General features: G+C 43.2%; 1 protein-coding gene across 13 annotated transcripts in view; it reads right to left on the reverse strand.

The window, feature by feature from the left end:
• Nucleotides 1-18,510, reverse strand: part of DGKD (diacylglycerol kinase delta) — a 111,790-nt gene that overhangs the window by 81,151 nt on the left and 12,129 nt on the right. For all 13 annotated transcript variants that reach the window (XR_003435149.1, XM_027118078.1, XM_027118013.1 and 10 more), the window contains exon 2: nucleotides 365-475. Coding sequence is in view for 12 of the 13 variants with exons in the window: in XM_027118078.1 (XP_026973879.1) it covers nucleotides 365-475 (111 nt within the window). In the remaining variant the exon portion in view is untranslated. The remainder of the gene's footprint in view (nucleotides 1-364; nucleotides 476-18,510) is intronic.

The following is an 18,510-nucleotide window of genomic DNA, read 5'->3' on the forward strand; positions in this document are numbered from 1 at the left end:
GAAAAAGATACTTAGGCTGTAATAAGAGATTTTTAAGCCAGTTACCCCCGATTTCTCTGAAAAAAAAGATATCTAATGGTAATGTGGTTACTTCTGTGACCTTTTCTCCTTTCCCCATTGGTTACACATGACATTAAAGAAAATGAATAAAAAAATCAATTCATAAGAAATAAAAAATCAGTTCATAAGAAATAAAACATGCTTGAGACAAATAAAACCCAGCACCCTTGAGTATTACAAAACTTGCTCAAAATAACAGATCTAGAATCGAAGGTTTTTCCCAAGATGAGGACACAGAACCCAGTCTCTCCCTGCAGCTCCTCAGATAGTTTTCTCTTGTTAAGTTTCCTCCTCTGCATCTCACCTTGGCAGTTTTTGCATAGTACAGCGTTCGCCCTCGAAGCTTAAAGTATCTCCTTTTTGATCGTTGGAATGAATTGTTCTGTTTGGTCAGCATCCCCTCTTTGATGACGGTCTGAAAGCACAGAAACGGATTCATGAGCATGTTTTCGCGGTGCCATGCGCTTGTCCACTGACTCCAGTGCATTTGTGTCTCTAATGGGCTGATGGCCTAACAGAACTATTTCACACTCTCCCCAGACCCTGACCTATGGACAGGTTGAGCACACAGCCAGGGGAGGGTGACACAATTCTCCAGGGGGCGATGGTGTGCCAGAGTGGCGGGGGGAGGGGCATGGGAGTGTGTCAGAGGCCCAAGGTGTGCCCTGCATATGCCCCCGGGGCGGGGGGGGGGGTTAGCAGAAGCGGGTCGCAGGACCACCATTAGTGGCCCCGGGCCAGTGCTCTCTCCAACTTCAGCATTTGGTATTTTTCAGCTATTCTTGGCCCCGTCTCCGTGTTCTCTGGCCTCCTGCCATTTCTCAGGATCCTGTTGCCAAAACTGTCGATGTAGGTTGCTATGGGGTTCAGTGCAGTTCCAGGCCTGCCCCCTTGGGCCCTCACCCCTGTTCACAGGCTGGGCATGTGCATCTACCCACACTGTAACACAGAGAAGAGCCACTGCCAAAGTCACTAAAACTCCTCCACCCCCAAAATCTGACCAACCACCACCAAGCAGGAGTTCAAAGACAATCACGAGGTGAACAGCAGTCCACTCAGCTCAGCTCAATTAAAGCCAAGAATGGGGGCATGGCTTCTCCTGAGGCTGCTTCCTGGGCACTTACCAAACGGGAGGAGGGAGCCCTACACACCACTTACAAGTTAAAAGTTCAAGGACCTACCTGATCGTTAGATGCGTTGAACTACGCAGAGCCACTAACACAGTCAAAACTAATAAACAAGGTGCCCTGAAACAAGTGCCTGGCTTCCAGCATCTGCACACACCTCAACAAATGTCCATTCTACACGGAGGCCCACCATGCGATGGAGGCAGAATGTATAAAGTTCTGTTCAAGGACAAGAACATGGGTCCAGAGAAGCTTTTGTTTAATTACCCAATCCCCTACAGCTCTGCACTTTAGGTAACTTTTTAAGTAGCTGTACAAAGCACTTGGGCGTCTGTGGCCACTTAAGACGACATACGATGAAACAAGACACAGAAACCCTACGTCACCCCAATGTGTCAGAGGCAAGAGCAGAAGTCTGTGCTGCCTGGTCCCTCCGCAGGAGTGGAACCTGCGATGCACTGATACCCCCGTAGAAGAATGCTGAAGACAACCCCCTACACACACCACCAGCATCTGGCTGTGCACCAGGACCTCCCCGTGACAGCCCACGCTCCAGGTGTCCTGGGAGGCCGGCAGCACTGCTCCTCCCCTTATCCCTGCCACACAACGTCCTCTTGGAGCTTCCTGGGCACAGTGGGCTGCACATGCCAGCTTGCGACCCCATGCTGGGTCTGATGGAATTTGTGCAGTCAGGGCTGGCTCAGCAGCACAAAGAGCAACCATTTCCAATTCCCTAGAGAATCAACTCTGGCGGGGGGGGGGGGGGGGGGGGGGGTGGGGACACGGACGGACTAGTGAGGAACCGCCCTACTCATTCTGTGGCATGCACCTTCACCTTTACTTCTGAGGAGGCCACCCACTGTTCTTCCAGGTAATTAAGGAGAGAGGAACACATCACCCAAGATCAAGGTAAGAGATATGTGCCGATCCAAGGCAGAGAGAAAGTCCCAACCTCTGGTCCCAGGAGCTCCTGCAATACAGAAGGACTGCTAGGTTGTTTCCTAAGATTCTTTTCAGACCCAAGTGCACATGGTGATGCTATTTCAATGTGCTCTTCAAAGACAGGACAGCTGACTGCCCAACGGAGCACACACAAGACGCCTGCTCAGCTCTCCAGGAGAGCCTTTCCTCTGGACCCCGCAGGACCCGCTCACAGACCAAGTCACCTCTCCTCACCCCCAAACGTCTTCCTTACCTCTGCAGAAGAAGTCATCACTTCCACCTCTTTCCCAAATGCAAATTAAAGGAAAATAGGAAAAAAAAGGCACCAAAACCAACAAGCCCAGACCCAGAAAAGTTATAAGAAGTTATCTTTAAAGGATAAATGCTAGCGTATTTTTCTTGCATCTCCCGCTACACATGTCACACATAAAAGAAAAGCAGAATTAAACCAAAATCCACTCTCTCACACACACACACACACACACACACACACACACACAGAGACACATATCTTTCAGAGAGCGGATGAGAGCTGCGATCTTGGGCTACCCAAGGAGAGCTGCTGTTCTATTTATAGAACAACAGTGCTCAGAAAAAGACTCTGGTGGGTTTCAGCGGAAAAGGCTGGGGAAAAGATAAAGACCAGTATTTCTTTGAAGCTTTCTCAGAAACTGCATTTCTTCTCCTATTCACTGCTAGTGGAAGACTATAGATATGCTGCAGAATATTTTTAACACTCAGTCAAAAGCAATGCACTAAAAGTGGTCAAGAAAAGAACACCCCTGACTAATCTGCTGTGCTTTGCATTTGGCAGCCTGTAAGCAGCACCCACAGGAAACTGCTCAGCTGGCAGGGCTCCTCCTCACGCCCACCGGAGCAGAGAACCAGAAGCCCAAACCCAGACCCAAGAGGGACTGGTCGCTTATGCTGGTCAGCCAGGCTCTTAGAATCATTTTGTCAAGTTCTTTGCACAAACAACAGGGCCAACTCTGTCCTTCAAGCCATCCGGGGCACCTTCATTACCATCAGGGACAAAGGACAGATTTGCAACACACACAGGCACTGAGAATCCGAGCGGCAAGTAAGTGAGAAGTGGAGCATGTGGCCCCCCTCCAAACGGAGAGGATGCAAATCCCAAGCTGGGCTGCGGGATGGAAGACGGCAGGGTATTCATCCTGAGCCAAAGCCGCCCACTGACTGACAGAGACACGCCCAAGCCACAGGTGAGGCGGCCCAGGCACCTGCCACAGGCGAAGCTCGCATCCTAGTCATCCTGCTCAGGAGCAAAGAACGGAGTAAGGCAGCTCCGGAAAGGCCCTTCCAAAGCTTGCAAACCAGTGGGCAGAGAAGCCGAGGTCAGGCCTGCCTTGGGGCCCTGTTCACCAGTCATGGGGGAGGATGACCCCTCTCTGCAAAGGCAGTGGGAGCTCCTGCTCTCACCCTCCCTTTGTGCCCTCCCCAGACAGGCAGCAGCAGTGGCTCAGAGGGCTCCAGGGACAGCTCAGACCAGAGGAGGACAGAGGACACAGGACGCCAGGGAGGGAACAATTCCCCCACAAGGGAAGGCTTCCCAGAACAGGTCTTAGAAGATGAGCAGGGGTCTGAGCAGGCCAGGCAGAGAGGTCCACAGCCTCCTACAGGCTGCAGGCAGAGCCCAAGAGGGCTGGGAAGGTGGGCAAAGGGCCCAGATCACTGACAGCCAGACCTCCCAGTCACAGGGCCCCCAAATCAGGGGGCGGTATCTCAGGATGTACATTTTACTTAAGAAAGATGATTTTGAAAAAAAAAAAAAAAGAAAGATGATTTTGGCCACAATGTGGAGAAGAGGGAGTGGGGATGAAATGAGGAGGCAGGCAGGACACTCCAGAAACTCTTATAAGACGGCAACCGACAGGAGCACCTGGGAGGATGAGGCACAGTCACAGGCATGAGAGCATTTGAAAGAAGACAAACCATAGACGGGGTGAAGGGGATGATCCCAAGGGGTCTCCTGGGGGAGGATGTGGCCTTCGTTTTAGACGTGCTGACTCAGGACGCCGGAGACGCCTGGGGGAGCTGAGTGGAGGGCCAGCAGCAGATAATGCGGTTGGGGCACAAGATAAAGTTTAAGGGGGAGACACCTCAATGAAGTCCCTTATGGGGAAGGAATGGAATGAGAAGAGGCTCAAGGAACTGGGAACCCCAGGACACGAACATCAGGTGCAGAGAGGAGGTGGGAGTCCAAAACGGAAGACAAGAAGGAAGTGGCACAAAACCAGGGGAGCAGATGAGAAAGCACCGAGAAGTCATCGTGGATGACATCTGCTAAGGGCTGAGGTCGAGTGCACGGGTGAGGTCATCAGTGGGGCCCAGGAGAAGCCAGACGAGAGGTCCGTGAGGAGTCACTGAGGACCCGCCGCCAGAGCAGACTCTCGACCTGACCCAGGGCAAAGCCAGATCAAAGGGCAATGAATGTGACCCGGATGGGAGGAGGAAGCAAAGATGGTAGGTTGTTTTTTTAATTTGCATGTTTCTTAACTTTTTATGAACTTGGAATTATACTGTACATGAACTTCCTATTCCTTCTGTCCTAATGTGTTGTCAACAGCCTTCCATATTAGTAAATATATTTTTGTCTGCTACAGAGTATTTCACTGTAGTGATGTGCGTGTATCATTCAACACACTCCCACTGCTGGAACATTTAGAACGCTTCCTGCTCAATATTATCAACAATGCTTCAAAGATTAGTGCGATAATGGAATATCCCCACATGTCCTGAGCTACTCCTTAGAGCAAAGTACTAGAAGTAGAACTTGGGGATCCAAGCCCAGAAACAGATGCTCACAGGTTTGAAAGCGCGATGTGTGACAGCAGGCTGGGGGAGAGAGGGACTAGTCAGTGGAGCTGAGACATCAGGTCATCTAAGGGGAAAGGTGCATTGGTCCCATACCCCACACACCACACAGGAATCACTTCCAGGTGGCCTACAGATTCAGTGCAAAAGGAGAAACTTTAAAAGCTTCAGTAGACAATATAGGATAATTTCTTTATGACCTTAGAACTGGAAAAAATTTCTTAAATAGGATTTTTAAAATACTAAACATAAACTATAAGATTGCTGAAACCAACTTAATTCCCACTGAGAAACTCTGGCCATCAGACACCTTATAAAGAAACAGAAGAGAGGGGCTTCCCTGGTGGCGCTGTGGTTAAGAATCCACCTGCCGATGCAGGGGACACGGGTTCAAGCCCTGGTCCTGGAAGATCCCACATGCCACGGAGCAGCTAAGCCCGTGCGCCACAACTACTGAGCCTGCACTCTAGAGCCCACATGCTGCAACTACTGAAGCCCGTGTGCCACAACTACCGAAGCCCGCGAACCTAGAACCCGTGCTCCGCAACAAGAGAAGCCACCACGATGTGAAGCCAGCGCACCGCAACGAAGAGTAGCCCCCCACTCGCCAGAACTAGAGAAAGCCCGCATGCAGCAACAAAGACCCAACGCAGCAAAAATAAACTTAAAAAAAAAAGTGTTACTTTAAATTTGCACATCACTTGAAATTTTCATGAGCATTTTTATATCTATTTGCCTTCTTAAAAGAACAAACACTTATGGTCTATGAGACAGACACTAATATTCTGAGTGACAAATAAGAAAACTGGTCACTGAGTAATTTGTCCAAGGTTAAACAGCTAACAACAGACCACAAAAGAAATGTCAGGCCTCCTTACTCTTATCTCAAACCTCCTTCTAAGGTTTAGGAATACCGTAATAAATAAACAGGAAACAACCAGAAAATAATTTGCTCACAAAACACAGGCATGTACAGCATACCCAAGACCAATAGATTATTTTAAACTCTTACTAAGTGAGTGCCCACCGTATCTACCACATAACATACAAGCCATTTTCACCTTTTAATCCTCACGCCGACTTTGGAGGCATGTAGTAATATTCCCATTTTATAGACTAGGAAACTGAGAGTCAGAAGAATTAAGTAACTCACTCAAGGCCACATAGCTAGTAAATGGAAGACCTGAAATTCAAACCTAGAACCTAGTCAGGCCAAAATTATCTGTTGGCAAGTCTATGACCCTCCATCATGAGGCTGTGTCCCTCGCCAGATCAAGAGAGGCCCAAGGGCTATGGCTGTCTTATTGATCTTATTCATCTTAATTACCCAGTGCCCAGCACTGAGAATTCTGAGGAAACTTTCTGCAAAATATCATAAAGGGCTAATATCCCTAATCTATAAAAAGGTTCTTAAAAATTGAGAACTAACAACCTGATAGAAAAATGGGCAAAAAATATGAACAGCCATTTCACAAAAAAATTAAAATAGTACATTTCACAAAAAATAAATTTAAATGGCCCTTAAATACATGAAAAGATGCTCGACCTAGCTCATAATGAGAGAAAAACAAATTGAAACTAAACTAAACTACTATTCTCACTATCAGATTGACAACAACAAAAAAAGCCAACACACTCTGGGCGAGACTGTGAAGAAACAGGCTGGTCCGACTGCAGGATGAGGTAAACCTTGAGGACCAGAATCTGGCAAAACCCAGCAAATCAGACGTGCATCTACCCTCTGATCCAGTAAGCCCACTCCAAGGAAACTATCCCACAGACACTCTAGTAAAAATATAAAATGAGGTTTGTGCAAGGATATTTGCTACAAAATATTATAGCAAAAGACTGAAAATAATCCAAATGGTTGAATAAACTATGGTACATTCAGGAAACAGAATACTACACCATTGTAAAAGGAATGAGGAAGATCTTTATACAGCTATGGAATGATCTCCAGATTATATTAAGTGAAAAAAGAAAGGTTCAGAACATGTAAGGAGTATGCTACCTTTTGCGTAAAAAGGATATTTGTGTGTGTGTGTATAGACAGAAATAAAATTAAAAGCAAATAGGTGCATATATTATTTTTAAATTTTCAAACAGAAACAATGAAAGAATAAACCAAAATAATAAAATAATAAAAATGGTTACCTATGGGGAAAGAGAAGGACAGAGCAGAGCAGACAGGGGAGGAAGGTACATCATCTTAAAAAGGACTTGCACAGGAGGGCAGCCCCTGCAGGGCAGCAGCACCTAGGGGCACTAACACTGGCCCACCCCCACGGCTTTCCAAGGCCGGCCCCACTTCATCCGCACAACCACCTCCTAAGGGGGGCACTGCCAACATTCCCACTTCACAGAGACAGGCAAGGAGAAGACGGCGTCGGTACCCATGCCGTGCCTGCTCTGTGCCAGGAACTTAGTTCTCATCAGTATTTCATCCAGTCTTCACCACCCTGTGAAGAGTTACTACACCCTTTCACTTACAAAGAAACTGAGGTCCAGAGAGGACCTATGTCTGCAGAGAAGGGTCAGAGATGGGGCTTCAAACCCAGGTGTGTCTGATTCCAACTCTCTCCACACTTCCATATTGAGTGAAAGGAACCCACTCTTCCAGGGTGAGCACATGGACAGACGTGCATGTCTCAAGGCACAGCCATCTCCCCTACCCACAAGGTTGGCCTCTGAACACACGCGGAGGCTCAGTTAAGGCACCAAAGACTCACCCGGCCTCTGTGAGCCTAGACAGTAAAATCAATCTCCCCACGGACCTGTGGAATGAAATGCACACTTTGTTCCAACAAATATTTACTGAACACTTAGTGCAAGCACTGCTAGGAATATGATGATGAAAAAGACAGGACCCTTGACCCTTAAGGAAACTGCATGCTGGTAGAGGGATACTTTTACAAAGTAAAAGGGACCCTTAGAATTTGCTTTTTAAATACTCAGAAAAAAGCAGGGCTCAGGGCTGGGGATAGATGACACAAAAAAGGTGCAAGGCTGACAACTGTTTGGACTGGTGATTAATTAAACTCCTCTCCCTACTTTTGTGTATGTTTGGAAATTTCCATTACAGGGGTACAGACAGGGTGCTCTGGAAACACAGATGTGAACAAAACACAACAGAGGCTTGAACGCAAGGCCTGAAGCTGCTACCTCTTAGGCTAAAGCCAGCCACTGCCTTACCGCAGTTTCCTGATCATTCAATCCCCGCCAGAAGGTGCTATACAGAGCGGAAAATGCCTGAGAAAACAGCTTAGACACTGCAAAGGGCTTAGACACAAATGTAAGACAGTACCTTAACCATCATTACTCAAATTCCTCTTCCCTGGGCACACGCTCAACCTGCTGTTCCCTCACCCATTTTCAGACATTAGGTGGAAATAAAGTCTAGCGTTACACAGCCCAACTCGGGGCTGACGGGCTTCCTGGAGGTTACTTTTTCTTTACTTGAGAACACTCAAGAGTCCAGCCACTGCTAACACCTGACACTAACATCCTGAGATAATATCCCTCCAGTGTGTTTTCAGTATATAAATAAAACAGAAAAGTGGGGTTATATAATATACAGATTATTTAATAACCTGCTTTTCCAAACGATACATTGTGACCAGATCTGCTTTTATTTTATGTTTTGTTTCTCTACAGCCTACTTCTACTTCATTTATTTAGATGCTTAAGGACGCTGACATAATTATGAACAAATCTAAGAAACTGAGTGCTTCATATATCAAACTGTCTCAACCAAGCTAAACTGTACCTCATTTACACCAAGACCTTGAACTCTCTGCTTACATAAGTTTGGATTTATTTTCAACACAGGAATTAAAAGTTTAAACAAATGGGAACATAACTAAAATGTTCCACATAATATACACATTTATTAGGATACTATGAAATTTAAATCCTATGTTTTCACAAATCTGGCTCCTTAAATGTAATCTGTTTGACCCAACAGTTCAAACTGTTCAGCTGTGTCTTAGGACATTCCAGAGAAGCAACTGAGGGCAGACTCATCTCCATCTTCTACTAACACACAGCATCCGTGGCAAGACAGACGCTCTTACTGTAAGGAATCTTCAATTGAAGGGTAACATGTTATGCTTTTTTGTTTTCTTTAGTATAAAATAATAATGCTCATTTTAGAAAATGCAGAAAAGAAATAAAAATAATCCCAACTGCACCACCAGCACGATCCCTGACATCAGTTTGGAAACTCTCACCTCCTTGGCACACAGCTGAACGTCTATACACACTGCCGCTCTGATTTCCCGACATCACAAAGTACTGTCCAAAGTACTGTTTTCCTTCATCACCTGAATGGCTGATGAGGCCAAGGGCAGCTCCTTGCTCTGCCACTTCCCGGCTGTGTGGCCTCGTGCTGCTGGGTGCCTCAGCCCCTCCACGGCAACCTTCATGCAGTTGTGAAGTTCGTAAGACCACCCACGCACGGTACTCAGTGTAGGACCAGCACCAAACAGGTGTCAGCTAATGTCATTAACTCACTGAGTTGTTAACCTGAAGTGTTTACGGGTTTGCAACTTTTTATATTTAATGGTGCAATAAACATGTTGCCCATGATGCTTTTTCATATTTAAGATTAGTTCTTCAAGGTAGGGTCCCACCAGTGGAATTACTGGGGCAAGAGTTTGCAGTTTCTTGGAGTTTTTCACTGTGTCACCAAATCGCTTCCCCAAGTGGTTATACCCATATGTGCTGCCAGAGGGCAAAGCAGCTACAAGGTTCCTATAAACAGCAAAATCCCAGCTCATACACAATACTGGTTAAATACAAAAAGACACACAGAACATATTACAAGTAGACTGTAAAAAACCACTTAAACGATTAGACTCACACCTCAGTCTTGACAAACCTGGGTCCTCTTAAAGTACGTGAAAACTTTGAGCCACCACAGAGAGAATGGCGATAAAGAACAATTTCCCAGACTTCCTTTTCACTCGCTTCTGAGTACTAGTCCATCTTTATCAAAGAGTTCAAATACAAAAACTATCAAATGGGATTGGATTTAAGGAGGTGAGTATTTATTTCACATCTTCCCAAACCACAGAAAGAACTGAATTCACTCTCAAACGTGAAATGGAGAAGAGTTCTATGGCAGTAAAAATTCTGAAATGCAGATATTTCCTTTTAAACCCTTTAAATGTGTAAATGTATTATAATCATCCATAACAATAATTCTACTAAGAACCACTTTACTGAGACCAATCCAAAATGGCTGGGACTTCCCTGGTGGTCCAGTGGGTAACACTCTGCGCTCCCAATGCAGGGGGCCTGGATTCGATCCCTAGTTGGGGAACCAGATCCCACATGCATGCCGCAACTAAGAGTCCGCATGCCACAACTAAAAGATCCCGCATGCCACAACTAAAAGACCCCGCATGCCACACAAAGATCCAGCACAGCCAAAATAAATAAATAAACAATAATTTTTTAAAAAAAATGGTCAAGACTACCAACCAATCCTAAAAAGTTCATTAGCTAGTTTTATGTATTAGAAGGTATAGAGCTTCAGAAGCAGAATCCAGTTGAAAAAAAGAGGCCCTCTTCAACCAGCGGTGCTGGGACAACTGGATACTCACATGCAAAAGAATGAAGGTGGACCCCTACCTCACACCATATGGAAAAATTAACTCAAAATGGATCAAAGACTAAACATAATAGCTAAAACTATAAAATTTCTAGAAGAAAACTTAGGCGTACGTATTCTTGACCTTGGATTTGGCAATGGTTTCTTAAATATGATACCAAAAGCACCAGCAAAATAAGAAAAAATAAACTAGACCATCAAAATTAAACTTTTACGCATAAAAGGACACCATCAAGAGTGAAAAGACAAAATCCTCAACAAAATATTAGCAACTGAATCCAGCAACACATAAAAAGGATCCTACATCCTGATCAAGCTGGATTCATCCCAGGTTCACAAGGATGGTTCAATATACACATATCAATCAATGTGATACACTACATCAACAAAAGAAAAGACAAAACCCACATGATCATCTCAACAGATGCAGAAAAAGCACGTGATAAAATTCAACATCCATTCATGATAAAAAAAAATTCTCACCAAAATGGGCATAGAGGGAACATATCTCAACATAATAAAAGCCATTTACAACAAACCCACAGCCAACACAGTACTCAATGGTGAAAAACTGAGTCTTCCCACCACTTCTATTGAACATAGTACTGGAAGTCCTAGCCACAGCCATCAGATAAGAAAAAGAAATAAAAGGTATCTAATTGGAAGGGAAGAGGTAAAACTGTCATCATTTGCAGATGACCTGATACTACATATAGAAAATCCTAAAGACACCACACAGAAACTATTAGAACTGATTAAATGAATTCAGCAAGGCAGCAGTATACAAAATTAACACACAGAAATCAGCTGCATTTCTTTACACTAATAATGAAATATCAGAAAGAGAAAGTAAAAAAAAAAATCCTTTTTAAAATCACATCAAAAAATAAATAAATAAAATACTTAGGAATAAACCTCACTAAGGAGGTGAAAGACACATATGCTGAGAACTATAAAACACTGATAAAGGAAACTGAAGATGATTGAAAGAAATGGAAAGGTATCCCATGCTCATGGATTGGAAAAATTAATATTGTTAAAACAGCCACACTACCGAAAGCAATCTACAGATTTCATGTTAGCCCTATCAAATTACCTGTGACATTTTTCACAGAACTATAACAAATAATCATAAAATGTATGTGGAACCGCAAAAGACCCAGAATTGCCAAAGCTATCATAAGGAAAAAGAACAAAGCTGGAGGCATAACCCTCCCAGACTTCCGACAATACTACAAAGCTACATTAATCAAAACAGCATGGTACTGGCACAAAAACAGACATATGGATCAATGGAACAGAACAGAGAGCCCAGAAATAAACTCACACACTTACAGTCAATTAATCTTCAATAAAGGAGGCAAGAATATACCATGGAGAAAAGACAGTCTCTTCACCAAGTGGTGTTGGGAAAGCTAGACAGCTGCATGTAAATCAACGAAGTTAGAACACTCCCTCACACCACACACAAAAATAAACTCAAAATGGCTTAAAGACTTAAATATAAGACATGACACCATAAAACTCCTAGAAGAGAACATAAAACTCCTAGAAGAGAACACAGGTAAAACATTCTCTGACATAAATCATAGCAATGTCTTCTTAGGTCAGTCTCCCAAGGCAAAAGAAATAAAAGCAAAAATAAATGAATGGGACCCAATCAAACTTACAAACTTTTGCACAGCAAACAAAACCATAAAGAAAACAAAAAGATGACCTACAGAATGGGAGAAAATATTTGAAAACAGTGTGACCAAAAAGGGCTTAATTTCCAAAATATACAAACAGCTCATACAGTTCAATATCAGAAAAACAAACAACCCAATCAAAAAGTGGGCAGAAGACCTAAGTAGACATTTCTCCAAAGAAGACATACAGATGGCCAACAGGCACATGAAAAGATGCTCAACATTGCTAATTACTAGGAATTCCCTAGTGGTCCAGTAGTTTGGACTCCATGCGTTCATTGCTGAGGGCCCAGGTTCAATCCCTGGTTGGGGAACTAAGATCCCACAAGCTGCATGGTGTGACCAAGGAAAAAAATAAAAAGTAAAATAAAATAAAACATCGCTAATTATTAAAGAAATGCAAATCAAAGCTATAATGAGGTACCACCTCACACCAATCAGAATGGCCATCATTAAAAGGTCTACAAATAATAAATGCTGGAGAGGGTGTGCAGAAAAGGGAACGCTCCTACACTGTTGGTGGGGATGCAAATTGGTGCAGCCACTATGGAGAACAGTATGGAGGTTCCTTAAAAAACTGAAAATAGAGTTACCATATGATTCAGCAATCCCACTCCTGGGCAAATAACCAGAGAAAACTCTGATTCGAAAAGATAATGCACCCCAATGTTCACAGCAGCACCATTTACAATAGCCAAGACATGGAAGCAACCTAAGTGTCCATCAGCAGATGAATGGATAAAATGGATAATAAGAACCTGCTATTTTAAAAAATAAATAAAATAAAAAAAAATACTTTCACTATATTTTTTTCTCTCTTTAAAACTATAACTTTGAAAGGCCTACTCTTGAAGGTCAGGGCGAATTCCACTGAAATTCAATGCGGTCAATATGATTTGTAGTCTTCAGGGATTCAAAATAAATAAATGAAAAAAGAAAAAAAAAGATGTGGTATATACATACACACACACACAAACACACTGGAATATTACTCAGCCATAAAAAAAGAATGAAATAATGTCATTGGCAGCAACAGGGGTGGACCTAGAGAGTATCATACTAAGTGAAGTAAGTCAGAGAGAGAAAGACCAATATCATATGATATAATTTATATGTGGAATCTAAAAAAATGATACAAATGAACTTATTTACAAAACAGAAACAGACAACAAACTTATGGTTACCAAAGGGGAAGGGAGGAGGGAATTAGGAGCTTGGGATTAACAGATACACACTGCTATATATATATAACAGATAAACAACAAGGACCTACTGCATAGCACAGGGAACTATATTCAATACCTTGTAATAACCTATAATGGAAAAGAATCTGAAAAAGTGTGTGTGTGTGTGTGTGTGTGTGTGTGTGTGTATGAATCACTTTGCTTTACACCAGAAACTAACACAACATTATAAATCAACTATACTTCAATAAAATTTTTAAAAAATTAATAGAGTGAAAAGACAACCCACAGAAAGGGAGAAAATATTTGCAAATCATATATCTGATAACTGTCTATTATCCAAAATATATAAAGAACTCTTACAGCTCAACAACAACAAAATAACCCAATTTTAAAATGGGCAAAGGACTGGAATAGACATTTCTCCAAATAAGATATATAAATGGCCAATAAGCACATGAAAAGATGCTCAACACCATTAGTCATTAAGGAAATGCAAATCAATACCATGAGATACCACTTCACACCCTTCAGGATGTCTGTAATAAAAAAAAAAAAAAAAAAGAGAGAGAGAGAGAAGGGAAGGAAGAAAGGGCAGAAAATAACAAGTGTTGACAAGTGTGAAGAAATTGGAACCCTCAAACATTGCTGTTGGAAATGTACAATGCTGCAGCCATTGTGAAAAAGTTTGGAAATTCCTAACTAAGATGAACACATAATTACCCAGCAATTCCACTCCCTAGGTATACACCCAAAAGAACTGAAGACAGACATTCAAACAGTATTCCTAGCAGCTCTACTCACAGTAGCCAAAGGGTAGAAGCAATTCAAATATACATCAACAGATAAACAGATAAAACAAATGGAGTATTATTTCGTACAATGAATGTTACTCAGCCATAAAAAGGAATGAAGTACTGACACACGCTACAACATGGATGAACCCTGAAACATTATGCTAAGGGAAAGATGCCAGACACAAAAGGCCACACACATATTTTATGATTCCATTTACGTGAAATATCCAGAACAGGCAAACCCACAGAGATGGAAAGCAGGGTAGTGGCTGCCAGGGGCTGAGGAAGAAGAGGGAGTGGGGAATGACTTCCTAATGCGGAAGGGGTTTCAATGTGGGGGATAAAGAAGTTCTGGAAGTGAAAGTGGTGATGGAAGGGTGACCCTCTTCCATCTTACCCCAAGGACAAAGCACTGCTCATCCTGGAGCCTGAGGAGCCAGGCCCAGGAAAACCACCACAAACCAGGCACCCTCACCTTCAGATGCAGAAGAACACAGCCAGCCAGAAATGGGTGGCAGGTGACCCAAAACCTCGCACTACTCAGACCAAGATGGCGGGGAGAGTCACTGGACCTGGGCCCAGTCTCATATGGGACTCACATTTCTTCCAGAGCCAAGCACACAGCTAACAGCAGTTCAAACCCACAGACCAGAAAATACCATTCAAGGATCAATAAATCAAAACAAAAACAAAAAAGTGGAGGTGGGAGTTTGAAGATATACGATAAAGCACATACATAAATCTGAAATGAATTATTACAGAAAACGGAAGACCTTTTTAGAAAATATGTGCTTCCTGTAAAAGATTACAGGAGGACACTGCCTCTACTAAAAAATTAAAGTTAAATTTTTTTTGAAGAACAGGGAGCACCAATGTGAACAATATGAAATTGAAAGACAACAAGCTAAGATACAGGCCATGATTAGGATAGGAAGCAAAAATAATCACACTACAGCAGAATTAAAATCCACATGGAAGGGGCTACAGGGGAAATGCACACTGCTGAAAATGTCATTGATGGTGCACAGGACAAAACAGGTGCCCACAGAATGCTACTGGATACAGTGGAGAGGAGAAAAGACTGAGAGAAAAGCTCATGGACAGAGTGATGAAGGGACAGATTATCTAACCTACAAATAATAAGAACCACCCAAAAGGAACACAAAATAAATGGAGATGCAATAATCAGAGGTAGAGAAGACAAAAGCTTTCCACCTCATTTATTAATACTGCCCCAAAAAGGAAAGCAAAGAGCTGCCAGGCTGATGTGCTGAAATCACTGGGCACTGTCTGTCCCAGGCACAGGAGAGAGAAGGACAGCATCACACAGGGGCCATCCCCTCTGCCCTGCAACCCCACCTCTGGGCTCCATCCTGAAGATTAAAAGACAGATCGTGACACAGCAAGCAAGCTCTCAAAGACCAAAGAGCCAGCTTGAAGGGGCTCTCCTGGGAAAATGGGGACAATCTGAGCATGAAAAAGAATGACTATAACTAATTACAAAACTGAATAAAAAGTCATGAATCCATAGTGATAACCCCCCCTCCCCCAGCAGAGAGACAGAGAGAGAAACAAAACAAAACCATTTGCCTCCACTAGGGACGACTATTCTACCAAACCCTCACTTTGAAAATTGGTAATTAAACAGAAAGAATCCAGCAATTACCCTGCCTTTGGTAGTAAGAAATGTAGTCGTTCCCCAGCTGAACTGGGAAAAATTTACCAAATACCAACAGATAATTGTGGAAGAAACGACAGAAAGCTGAGGGAGGGGGTAGGTCCATTTTTCAAACTCTCAAGCTCTGTTAATAAAACTGACTCAGGCCAGTTAATTATGTATAAATGCTGAAAATCATTTGGTAAAAAGTTGTTGGATAAAAGGATTATTTGCAGGGTATCTAGGAATCACCTCACAGATTACTTCCTAATCTCAAAGAAGGAAATCCACATTTCCAGTAGAAATATCTAGCTTCTCCACATAAACCAAATGAGGACACAGCAGAGGAGACTGCCTGCCTGACAGGACATGGAACATCCCACACCTAGGAGATTTGCCCAAAACATCAACCTGAATATAACTGAGTCTTCAAACCTCTCTTCCAGCTTATAGCAAATACAGAGTATAAAAGAACGATGCAAAAGAAACCATGAGGAAACAATCAGACAAATCCAGAAACAGATTTTACAAGACAACTGCCCTTGTCTATTCCAAAAGTCAATGTCGGGGAGGGGAGGGGAGGGGAGGGGAGGGGAGAGAGGGCGAAGGTTGCTGAGGGCAGCTGTCCTAGGTTAAGAGACTAAAGAGATACAACCAATGCATGAATTTTGATTGGTACATGGTTCCCAAAAGGGAGGCTATAAAAGGCATTTTGGGTTCAACTGGGGAAAACTAAAAAGGATATAGATATTAGAAAATTACAATTAATATCTTAGGAATAATAATGGTATATAGAAAATGTCCTTATTTTTAGGAGTACTTATTTGTAGGAGTTTAGGTGTAAAAATGGACCATACAGGAAATGTCATTTTTAGAAGATACACACTGAGCTCTTTAGGGATAGACTGTCATGATGCCTACAAATGGTTTAGTAAATCATTTATTTCTATTTAATACATATAGATAAAGCATATTTGGCAATATGTTACCAATTGCTGAATCTTGATAGTAAGTATATTAGGTACCTTTTCAATTTTTCACAATAAAAAATTGAAGAGCCTTCCTTGCAAAGGTATTCTTCACAGAATATGTGGTACAACCATTACAAAGGATAAGAAAAAAGAGATTGTAATAACATGGAGAAATGCTCATAACATTAAAGTGAAAACTTACATATAGTTTCATTTCAACTAAATTAAACATATCCAGAAAAATAGTCCAGAAGGAAACACCGAAGTAACAATAACACTAGTGCCGGTGGACCTCCAGGTGCTGAAATCAGTGACTGACTTTCTTCCCCAGCCCTCGCCCAGCTCTCCTACTTCCTTCTCAGACTGGCCCTCCTCCTCTACTCACTTCCTAAAAGCCAGTGGCCCCAGATCTGCCCAGACCCCCTTCCACTATCCACTATTCTCCCTCTCAGGCTCTGAGGAACCATTCCTACTGTTTGCGCATGACTGTTATGGGGCTGGACAGAACACAGCAGGAAGAGGTGTAATCTGGAATCTATGAGACCCAGGTGGCTTCAGGGCACACCCACAAGCCACCTAACTACCTCTGTGTCCCTCATCTGTGAAGTTGGTGTGGTTGAGAAGAAGAGGATCCTGGACACCATGCAGCAGAGCTCAGTGAGAGCAGAATCCCCAGAGCTGGTCCTCACTGGTCCTCAGCCACAGCTCCTCCTTGGAAAGAGCTCCATTCGCCAGCCAGTCACGTGAACCATGAGCCTCCTCCCCCCCCTCCTTCCCCTCCCCCTCCTCTCCAACACCCCCATCAAACCATCACCGAGTTCTTACAATGTCAAATCCAACTAATTCTCTCCATCACCACTACCACAACCCTGGCCCAGGCTACCATCATCTTTCACCACATGTGTCAGCCAGCATCCACTCAGATGGCCACAACACAGCCAGAGAAATCTTTCCAACCTGGATCAGATGTCTCACTCCTTCCTAAAATCTTAAAGCAATAGTATCCCACTATTACAGAGCTTCTACCCAGCTCCCCAGCCTCATGGCACAATCAAGGTCTCCTCAACTCTTGCTAACTCTATCCACACCAGCTTTCTTTCAGCCTCTTGATTTCGCCAAGCTCCCCCTGGCCACAGGGCCTTTGCATACCTCTTTGACCAACTACCTCCTCCATATCTTTTTTTTAAATCCTTTTCAGTACAGCACAGGGAATATAATGACTTTAAATGGAGTATAATCTATGAAAATATTGAATCACCATGTTGTACACCAGAAACTAATATAATGCTGTAAATCAACTATACTTCAACATAAAAAATCTTTTTCGTTACAAAATAGCACACATAAACTCCATGAAACAAAAATGTACAATTATCACAAGCTGAGAACCCAATCAACCACCAGCTAGGTGAAGAAACAACACTACCGGCCCTACAGAAGCTCCCTCTCTCAAGGTCCATCCAGTCACTACCCACCACTTCCCACCACCCCGACTTCTCTGGTAATCGTCTTCCTTGCTCGTAGCTTAAACACACAAGCAGGCAAGTCTAAACTCCTTAGTGTCCTACCTGTTCTGAACTGGATGTAATGGGAATCATACAGAATGTACTCTTTTATGTCTGGCTTTTTTGGCCT

This window comes from Aethalodelphis obliquidens, unplaced genomic scaffold, assembly GCF_003676395.1.
Source record: "Aethalodelphis obliquidens isolate GAN/ISIS:26980383/991018 unplaced genomic scaffold, ASM367639v1 scaffold2, whole genome shotgun sequence".
In the NCBI taxonomy this organism is placed as follows: domain Eukaryota; kingdom Metazoa; phylum Chordata; class Mammalia; order Artiodactyla; family Delphinidae; genus Aethalodelphis; species Aethalodelphis obliquidens.